Source organism: Meleagris gallopavo, unplaced genomic scaffold (assembly GCF_000146605.3).
Source record: "Meleagris gallopavo isolate NT-WF06-2002-E0010 breed Aviagen turkey brand Nicholas breeding stock unplaced genomic scaffold, Turkey_5.1 ChrUn_random_7180001928458, whole genome shotgun sequence".
Classification (NCBI taxonomy): Eukaryota; Metazoa; Chordata; class Aves; order Galliformes; family Phasianidae; genus Meleagris; species Meleagris gallopavo.
The window spans coordinates 1-11,125 of NW_011190636.1; the positions used below are offsets into that span (position 1 = coordinate 1).

Sequence of the window (11,125 nt, forward strand, 5' to 3'; positions counted from 1 at the left end):
GCTTTCCACCCTCTTCCCACTCTGCTGTCACTGTCTCGATGGTAGGAGAACAGCTCTTCATACACTCTGGATCACTCTATATCTGTTGTGGGTTCTTCACTACGCACCTGGGGATCCCTTGGAAGCTCACCTCAGCCTTCTTCCATAGTGGGATCTAAATGTTCCTGTACCAAGTCATGCACAGTTCTTGAAAATCATTGAGCATCTTACTCTAGATAACTTGAAACTTCTTTATATTTTCTTAAAATACTGTGTGCCACCCTGAAGAATCATAGAATCATAAGGTTGGAAAGAGCCTACAAGATCATCTAATCCGACCATTCCCCCATTACCCTTGCTACCACAAGCCACTAAACCATCTCGTGGCTCCTCATCCAGACAAGGAGGGCTCTTAACAGCCAGCAGCACTAGGCAGCACTTCCCAGTTTCCTATGTTTGTTGTATTTCAAATGTTTTCATGAACTTTATTAGAAAGCAGGACAGTGCTTACGGATCACTGCTTGTAATTTCTTTTGCAAATGTGGACAACACCTAATGCTTGATTTTGGTTCAGCTCTTGCTGCTGCCACTTCTTTTACAGTTTACAGATAAACTAAGTCCCATCTAAAATTCAGTAAAACCTACCAAAGCTCTTCTACTATGAAGCTATTGTCTTTATGAGCCACCACAGCATCATTCTCCACCTGTAAGCTGTTGTTCATGGTGAAGTCTCATTCTTGTCTTAGGACAGATGCTGTGAAGATGATACTGTGTGGTTCTTCCTATGTGCCTCAGTGAATGAACTTGACATATGCTGAAATAAAGTAGGAAAAACAATACACGTGGTTAAATTAAGTCTGTAACCGTAGAAGAGGTGTTGGGCATCTCCCCACCCAATGTGCTGGTCTTACAAACCAAGTCTGCACTGTAATCCAGCACTGTCTCTTACAAAAACACTGACATAATAGCCAGACTTTCTGGCAGCAGGCATGTAGCTGAGGGGGGAAACTGTATGGTTTTGGCCAGGCTTCCTTTATGGAAAAAACGCCTTCTAGACCTGACTGAGTGATCAGCCCCAGCCTGAGCAAGTCATTCAGGACTGGTAGGACAGAACTTAGGCACATAATCTTGACAACAGTAGCAGGGCCACTTCTCTGGAGTGTTCAGAAGCTGTTGGCATCCCAGCCCATTTGAAGCTTCTAGGAGGGAAGGGGAAGCAAAAAGGCCCTTCAGCCTCAAACCCTCAGGAAGGGGGACAGGGAGGGCTGGTACATTTCCCCTCACCTCTTCATCCTTGCTGGTAATTTCCAGCACACTGCTTGTGAAGGTTAAAGCCAAGTCTTTAGCTGCTCTCCCCTCACTACTGTGTCATCCTTTTCTGCAAACTGAGACTGATCTACAGAGGCCTCCATGTCCTCAACCCCACAGCATCACTCCCACCAGCTCTCCTTCTGCTGACAGCAAAAGAAAGGAAGGAGAGGGAAAAGCACCTGGACCCTCACGGCAGCAGAAGGCCTTGCATTCAATGTATGACTTGAACTGTATTGATATAATAGGTAGGGAATCACAGAATCACAACATCACAGAATCACAACATCACAAAATCACAAGATGACCTGGGTGGGAAGGGACCTCAGGGATCATGAAACTCCAACTCCCCCCCACCACAAGCAGGGCCACCAACCTCTGCATTTAATACTAGACCAGGCTGCCCAGGACCCCATCCAACCTGGACTTGAACACCTCCAGGAATGGAGCATCCACAACCTTTCTGGGCAGCCTGTTCCAGCACCTCACCACTCTCTCTGTAAAGAACTTCCCCTTGACATCCAACCTAAAGCTTCCCTCCTTCAATTTAAAACCATTGCCCCTTGTCCTGCCATTATCTACCCTTGTAAAGAGTTGAGAAACTTGTGGGGAAAGGAAGGTGCTATGCTGATCTCATCAGTGCTTTCCACTGACAAGCAGCAGTTAGGATCTGCCGTCACAAGGCACTAAGCAGACCTGCCTTCATTCCCACTGTAGACTGGATGCTCAGCCCATGAGACTGATACTGATGGTTGTAGATTATATAACTTTATCCAAATATTTCTCCTCATCTCTAAAAAAAGATAAGCAAACCAAGACAGCAAATGCAGGGACTGGGCTCAGAGTGCCAAACTATGGTCTTGTCATTATTGGTACTAGCTCACATTTCATTATTGAAGTGTTGTGAGGTTGTTTTTTTTTCTCCCTCTCTTTTCCTTTTTGCTTGTTTTGACTCTAAATGCAGGTGCTTTCAACCTCCTGACAACCTGGAATGCAGTTAATGCTCTAGATGACACATTAAGAGTCTCTGCAGTGCTCTCAGCCTTTAGCAGAGCCCATGCAGGCCGATGTCACTTAGCAAACAGCAGCAGCAGTGAGATGAGAAGCCCGATAACAAACCGTTTGTGAGGGTGAGGATGAGGCAATACCACTTTGCAGTCCTGCTGAATTTCTGGTTTAGCTGCTGAGGTATAAGAGTTAGACAGGAGACAGAAAAGCAGGAGCAAGCTTCAACTCAGCATTATTTTTAGTGGCTAGAAATAACACTGAAAATGCACAGATTTTGTTGATTCATTTGGCACCTGTGCAGATGTGGATGTGCTCCATCCATCCCTTAAAGAAGTAGTTCTCCTGGATGTGGAAAAGAGAAGCCTCATCAAGCATCAGGCTTCTGTGAAAGCTCTCTTGTCAGACCCTGTGCAGTCTGATTCTACTTCTAAAAGCTGAGGCACATAAAATACTCCATGGTGCTTCCTACCCTGTTCAATATGCACGTGTAAGCTCTGTTACCAGGTTGTATTGTCACAGCTATGATAGTTCATTTTTGCTTTTCCCAGCACTGCAGATCCAGTTATTCAACACTTCTGAACCTCCTGATAGGCACAACATGGTGACAGTGCTGATGTGCTTTCTTCTTGTGTTGCTCAGCCTCATCCCTGGCATTTCTTTGTCTCAGATTAACAAACAGGTATTTCTTTTGTTTTCCCAGGATGTGCTTTCTCAGCCCTATAGGCTCACAGATAACTGTGGGGCAGTGAGTTGCTCTGCACTCTGCATAGCATCCTGGCTGCCTGTACTGCTAGGTAAAATCACACACATTCTCTATGAACAGCCTGGCAATTCAGAATCATAGGCAATCATCTGAGATAGGCTTTCAAATGGGAAAATCTTCAAAAAGAAAACAAAGCTGTCTTCTGTTTGTTTGTTTGGTTGGTTGTTTTGTTTGTTTGTTTTAATTGATAGGGTCGACCTTCGAATTTTCTCTTTTCTTGAGATCTCATATTCTCATTTATAAGTTAATGACTGGGAGATGGGTTGCTCAGAGCCCCACGAGGCTAGCTCCCACTGTTCTGTTATGGCAAAAAGTATTTTGTGAGAGAATGTGTCCTTCTTTAAAAATGTAGCCTGGGAGAGATAGGGAGAGTTCTTGGCAGAGACTTTTGCATAAAGCAGTGTGATAAAGTAGCTAGGGAATATACTGCATGCTAATAAAGTTTGTCCTTGAGTGTGAAAAGTGAGTGCTTTGTGAATAGCAGCAGGTTTTTTTAGTTTTTGATACTCCAACGTGACCCATAATGAGGCATACATAGACCAGCATGTCTTTTCAGTCCTTTCCAAAGAGCTGCCAAAACTAAAGAGATTTTTTTGTGACCCAGTAAGGTTGGCTGCAAGGTTTGTTTGTTTTTCACTCTCCTGCTGGTTCCTACTATTCTCTTACTCCCACATCCTATCTGATTTGTTTTCAAATGCATTCTTCAGCCCTATCCTTCCCTACCTACTGTATCATGTTCTGCTTTCTGGCTTCCTTCTCTTTTCTCATAGCTTTTCATTCCAGTTCCTGTTCCCTCTGGTCCCTGAGGGATGAGGAGTGAAACATTAACAGCTGGTTGGCTTTATGAGCTTAGAGTTCAGGTGAGGGCTCAGGAGATATCCCTGGTGCACCATATTGTGTCCCAGAGCTCTCTGCAGCACTTCATTCCTGGGGCAGCAGAGGGGAATATGTACCCGTGCTTCACCCACTACCACTTACAGGGCAGGAGTTCAGACAACACTGCTGATAAAGTTGGTCTTTGCTGAAACTCGGGGGTTTCAGTTGCTACGACTGAAACTGGGTGGTGAATTGCTCTGCTGTTACCACTTCACTGTGTGTTGCAGTTACAAAGAAATTTGTTTCATGAATGGGTGAGCAAAGCAAGTGGATTTGAATCATTACATTACACTTCTTTACCAAAGTTGGTGCTTTGACAGTGGTTTGAAAAATGTGTCATTTCACAGTAAATTCACCATACATATCTGTCTTCTTTTTAAAATCATACTGCTTTTGCATTAATGCACTAGTAAGGAATATATCCTTCTGTTCTTGTAACTCTATTTATTTTTCATGTCAGTGTATCTTCAATATGAATAGATATAAACTAGGAAGTGTGCTTCATTTCCCTATTGAAATGTTGCATGGGTAACGGATAATGCAACTTTCCATGCTGGAAAATGTAGGTCTGTATCATCTTTCTGAGGATAGATCTGATTTGTGCTTTTATATTTCTTGAAAATACATTTGAGGTTAGTTGTAGCCAAAGGTTTGATAACTCTTGCAGTCAACAACATCTGCTACTGTAAATGGCAGTGTGACAAGGAGAACAAACCTTTTGACATCCGTTATCACTGTGCTGGCAAATTTCTCTTACTGCTAATTTCTTATGCTTGTGATGCCCAGATGGTTATCAGTCATGTGCTAGCATAATCTTGTGTCCAGCTGGTATATTTATAATTAGCATTTATAAGCATTTGTGTATGGTTACATATAGCAATTAGTTTTCCTTTTTTATCTTATTTTCACACTTTTATATATGTAAGACATTTATGAGGAAACCATCATGCAAAAAAAAGTCAGTATAAATGGATTGGTGAGTAGACAATATCTATCCTGATAGGATATGTTACATCCTTATCAACGTCATCCTAAATGAGAAATAAATGCAAAGGAATTAAAAACTGATGTCTCTCCTATCTAGACATGTATAAAATTTCAGTGTCTGAATTCAGGATGATTTGCTATAGTTTTCAGTTAATTTTCTAATTTAAGATATTTTGGCTGCGGAATGTAAATGTGGTAGATTGTTACATGCTGAAAGGTGACAGAGATTATTAATGGGTATAAAAAGAATCTTGCTGAAAGTGAATTAAAAATAGAGAATTACAGCAAATTGAGAAATGCACCAAATACACGTATATTGTAGTTTAATACTTTTGTTCTAACTTGTTTCAGATTGAAGAAACTTCTTGAGCAGGAGAAGATCTATCAAGCCCGGAAGGAGAAAGAACACACAAAGAGACTCAATAAACTAAGAGAAGAACTAGTCAAGCTCAAATCATTTGCACTCATGCTGGTGGATGAAAGACAAATGCATATTGAACAACTTGATCAACAAAGCCAGAAAATACAAGATTTAAATCAAAAACTAAAGGAAGAAGAAGAAAAGCTTAAAATTGTTACTGCAAAAACAAAAGAAGATGGACAAAAACTGATGCGGTTAGAAACAGAACTTGAACACAAAACTTCGTCATTTTCTCAAGAACATGAGGAGATGACTGCTAAACTGGCTAATCAAGAGTCACATAATAGACAGCTAAGGCTCAAGTTGGTTGGGTTGACTCGCAGAATAGAGGAGCTAGAGGAAACAAACAGAAGTCTTCAAAAAGCTGAGGAGGAACTTCAGGAACTAAGAGATAAAATAGCAAAAGGGGAATGTGGGAACTCTAGTTTAATGGCAGAAGTTGAAAACCTCCGCAAGCGTGTACTTGAAATGGAGGGAAAAGATGAAGAGATCACAAAAACCGAATCCCAGTGTAAAGAGCTGAAAAATAAACTGCAAGAGGAAGAGCACCATAACAAAGAGTTGAAACTTGAAGTGGAAAAGTTGCAGAAGAGAATGTCAGAACTAGAGAAACTGGAAGAGGCTTTCAGTAAAAGTAAGTCTGAATGCACTCAGCTACACTTAAACTTGGAGAAAGAGAAGAATTTAACTAAGGATTTGATAAATGAATTGGAACTGGTGAAGACTCGAGTGAAAGACCTTGAGGCATCAGAAAGTAAGTTGGAAAAAGCTGAAATAAGCTTAAAAGATGACCTAACAAAGCTGAAGTCATTTACCGTAATGTTGGTTGATGAACGGAAAAATATGATGGAAAAAATAAAACAGGAAGAAAAAAGAGTTGAGGGTTTAAACAAGAATTTTAAAGTTGAACAAGGGAAAGTTATGGATGTAACAGAGAAACTGATAGAAGAAAGTAAGAAATTTTTGAAACTGAAATCAGAAATGGAGGAAAAGGTGTCTGTTTTGACAAAAGAAAGGGATGAGTTAATTGTTAAACTGAAAAGTGAAGAAGAAAAGTCCTCAGAACTAAGCTGTCGATTTGACCTGTTAAAGAAAAGAATTGATGGTATGGAGGAAGTGGAGAGAGAAATTACAAGAGGTCGAGCCAGAAAAGGACCGGAGCATGGTTGTCAGGAGGACAACAAGATTAAGGAACTTACTATTGAAATTGAAAGACTGAAAAAACGTCTCAAACAACTGGAAGTGGTTGAAGGAGATTTGATGAAGACAGAAGATGAATATGATCAGCTAGAGCAGAAATTTAGGACTGAGCAGGATAAAGCTAACTTACTGTCTCAACAGCTGGAGGAGATGAAGCTCCAGATTGCCAAAAACAAAGCAATAGAAAAAGGTGAAGCGGTAAGCCAGGAGGCAGAGTTGAGGCACAGATTTCGTCTGGAAGAGGCTAAAAGCAGAGATTTGAAAGCAGAAGTTCAAGCTCTTAAGGAAAAAATCCATGAGCTGATGAACAAAGAAGACCAGCTTTCTCAGCTCCAAGTGGATTATTCAGTTCTGCAGCAAAGGTTTATAGAAGAAGAAAATAAAAACAAGAGCATGGGGCAGGAAGTTCTGAATCTAACGAGAGAGTTAGAACTTTCTAAGCGTTACAGCCGTGCCCTGAGGCCCAGCATAAATGGACGAAGAATGGTTGACGTTCCTGTGACATCCACAGGTGTGCAAACAGATGCTGTGAGCAGTGAAGCAGCAGAAGAAGAAACTCCAGCTGTGTTTATACGGAAATCCTTCCAGGAGGAGAACCACATAATGAGCAATCTGCGACAGGTAGGTCTGAAAAAGCCCATGGAGCGTTCTTCAGTGCTTGAGAGATACCCTCCAGCAGCAAACGAACTTGCGATGAGGAAATCTTGGATACCATGGATGAGAAAGAGAGAACCTGGGGCTCAGGCAACCCCAGATAAAGGAGCCCGAGCCCACAGTGGCACAGCACATCCTGGGGAAGTTGTCCTTTCGCCAAAGCAGGGTCAGCCTCTTCATATTCGGGTGACACCAGACCATGAGAACAGCACGGCTACTTTGGAAATAACCAGCCCAACCTCAGAGGAATTTTTTTCAAGTACCACTGTCATTCCTACTTTGGGAAATCAGAAGCCACGGATAACCATCATTCCATCTCCAAATATTATGCCTTCAAAAGGAAAAGGCAGTGAAAGTCCATTGGGCCCAGACCGTTCCATGTCCCCAGTCACTATAACAACATTCTCCAGAGAAAAGTCTCCAGAGGGAGGTAGAGTACCTTTTGTCGACAGACCCACATCACCAATTCAGATTATGACAGTATCAACATCTGCAGCACCAGCAGAAATCTCTGTTTCTCCACAGTCACAAGACATGACCATGGGAAGGGCTGTTTTCAAAGTAACACCAGAAAAACAAACTGTCCCATCTCCAATCCGTAAATACAACACCAACGCCAATATTATTACAACAGAAGACAACAAAATTCACATCCACTTGGGTTCCCAGTTTAAGCGCTCTCCTGGTGCTGCACCAGATGGTTCAAGTCCTGTGATAACAGTCCGACCACTGAACATAGCAGCTGAAAAAGAAGTTGTCACTGGTACTGTCCTACGGTCACCCAGGAACAACCTGTCCTCACGGCCTGCAGCAAGCAAGGTGACAAGTACTATCACTATAACACCTGTAACTACGTCCTCCACACGAGGAACGCAGTCTGTGGTAAGCAGCACAGACCCATTTTGTAACCTTCATGGTCAGGAGAAGGGAGAGCATAGTTTGGGATTAAGACACCAAAAGGGAAAGCGTGAGTGGAAAGAGGAGAAACTCTAGGCTGCCATACATGTGTTTCAGATATAAGCTTAGCTATAAGATCTGAATTTGCCTGTGATATAAATGGGTAATTTTATGCCAGCATTGGACAATGATACAGAATCATAGAATGGCTTGGTTTGGAAGGGACTTTAAAGACCACTTAGTTCCAACCCCATGCCTGAGCAGAGTTGCCCCCACCAGATCAGGCTGCCCAGGGCCCCATCCAACCTGGCTTTCAATGCTTCTCTGGGCAACCAGTTCCAGCATCTCGCTACCCTCTGAGTAAAGAATTTCTCCCTATTATCTAACCTAAATCTTACCTCTTTTACTTCTAAACTGTTCCATGTTGTCCTATCACTATCTGCTCATGTAAAAATTTGGGCTTTTTCCTGTTTATAAGTGCCCTTTAATATACTTTTGGCATTATCTCCCAAAGGACTTCCTTCCTTTGAAAGGAAGTCCATGCAAAGCTACTGAATATAATGGAAGTCCTGTAAAATTCCAAATGAGAAAGAGACAAAGAATGATAAAGATGACAGCAATTTCTGCTAAGTACAAATTCTGACTTCTGATAAACTGTTAGTGGTTTTTGGCCCAGCTGGAGAGTCCTTAGCATCTGATAGTGCAGGCTGATATTTCTTTGGTAGAATCTCATTACATTTATAACTTAATTAACATCTGCTGTAATACTGGACTCTGTAGAAATGAATAGCCAGACCTGGTACCATTGTTTTGTGCTCCAAGTCTCTTTCAGCCAGTGAATACCAAAGTTCTTTCTGTCCCACTAATGTTAGCAACTTTTCTAAGTGCCTTCACTATCACATTTTTTGCTGCTTTCTGTCTATGTTGGTTCCCTTTTTTGATAGTGCTCGCCCTGCCTTAAGATTTACTAGGCCTTGGACATCATTTTGCAATGTTTTAGTTGGGAAAGAAGAATTTGACCAACATACAAAAGCAGCAGTACTGTATTAATCCAAAAGCTTATTTAGCTAGACATTAGGTTGTAGCAGTTAGGGTAAGATTATTTTAAGTGGATAAACAGAGAGTAATGTTTTCCTCAGTGTCTATTCCCAGTCTTTGGCAGTAGATGAGTATTTCTTTCTGAAAAAGAGCCTGTAGCCACATCTTTGTGTTTAACAGACTGTGGTGGAGTTTTCTTTTCTTCTATCTATTCTGTGTTTTGAACTTGTTTATTCTGTTGTTTTCACAACATCATAGGGCAATGAATTTCTCTGTGGGCTGTAGAAAAATGCTGGATTTTTTTTCGTTACCTTTTACTGCAATACCTTAATTGGTTACAGTCTCTTTCTTTTATCTTGACAAATACTGAACAGTCATGTCCTGTTCATTTGCCTATGTCGTTTAGGAGTGGACTCAGGTAACATATTCTTTAGTCATCTCAGTCCAAGCTGAAATGTCAAAATGTATTTAAAGTACCTTCAAAGATATGGAAGCATTTCCACGCTTCTAGAGAGATGCTGCCATTCCCATTTCAGGCCAGTGACTCATAGAAATTTGCATTTGCCATGCTGATCTATTTGGGATTGAATGTACAATCTCTCCTCAGCATTGGAGATGTTTTACAGGGACTCCTGTATACTAGAAGCAATTGTTCATTTTTTAAAGTCTCAAGTTAATTCATTTATAAGCTCCTTTGTCTCTCAGAAGCTTAGAAAACCTTTTTTTGAGAATTCCCCATTCTTCTTTACTAGATGTTTGACTCTTCTGTGGTGATGCACTGGACTGTGGCAGACAAAATGTTTTTTCTTTTGTTTTCATCTGGCTAAAATGTAGTTTCTTTCATCACTTCATCCCTGATTTGGAATGTAAGGAAATAGCTCAACCATATGATTTACTTTATCTTATGCTTTCCTTTGTATTTTAAGGCCCATGTCAGATTAGCAGGGAACTTCTAACAAAGTCAACTGTACTTTTTCTTCCTTAACCCTCTGAAAAAAATAGAAGTTGTATATTCACCATCTGTTTTGCAAATGGCTGGTTTATAAACACATGCAATACCCCGGTCAGGAAAAACAAGGTGTAATCACTTACTAACCTTCAAAGAAACCAACATTGGTAATGTTTTGAGGGTATGAGCTCATAAAATCAAAGAAGACAAACTGAAACAAAGCTGCTTTCTCAGCTCATTGCTTTTGCTTTTTTTCTTAGCTCTTCTCTTACAAGGTAGCTTTTACAATATCCTAATTCAGTACAAAGAGGAAAATAATTCTAAAATTTTTAGCTCTCATCTGTCACTGCAAGTTTGGAGTTACTATTTTTATATTTGAAAACATTTAACTCATTTTCCAATTTTAATTTATAGAGTTATCTTTAGTACTGCAGGTGAAGATAATTCTAGAGTGCACATGTGGTGCCGTTCAAGGTTCAGCCTGTGGTGTCTGCCTGCCCAAGAATCCAAAACCAGAGACAGTGGCTTCATGGTGGAGCAGATGGAGAGTTGAGGGGTACTACTGTTGATTAATAGCAAACTGTATGGTAAAGTAGCTGCAGTTTTCTGTCTCTCTTAGTCAGGCCTATCTGTCTGTGACAGTTTTGATATAGAGAAAAGGGGACCATGGTCCAAAGAAATACCAGGCACCTGAAAGAGAGTTGGGAAGATTTTGAGCAGTCAACCAAAAAGATCAATCAAAAGAGGTACCTCACTGCGACTGTCTCCCCTGGCATCTGAACTCACTGGCTTCTCTGAGTGGGGTCTCAATGTTTTGGGGTACCTCATATGTATGGGGCTGCTGAATCACAGCCTGAACCTTTGATTGATCCCCTGAGGCGAGCAATGAGTCAGCCACGGGAGCACAGGTGAAGGCAATTCACCTGTGCTGCAGGAAGGGGTGGAGCCTGGCTCCATCTCTCCTAGACCCATTTAAGAGCTGACTGCCAGTAGGGAAGGATCTCTCTGGAGATCTGCTCCATCAGGAGTTCATCTCACGAGCCCA

At 41.3% G+C, this 11,125-nt stretch overlaps 1 protein-coding gene across 1 annotated transcript; it reads left to right on the plus strand.

Annotated features, from left to right (window-relative positions):
- The first annotated feature begins 5,251 nt into the window (after positions 1-5,251).
- LOC100548480 (filamin-A-interacting protein 1) lies at positions 5,252-8,204 on the plus strand. Its single transcript, XM_010727696.2, has one exon. It carries the CDS (start codon positions 5,388-5,390, stop codon positions 8,187-8,189), a length of 2,802 nt encoding a protein of 933 aa, XP_010725998.1. The 5' UTR covers positions 5,252-5,387; the 3' UTR covers positions 8,190-8,204.
- Positions 8,205-11,125: the final 2,921 nt, after the last annotated feature.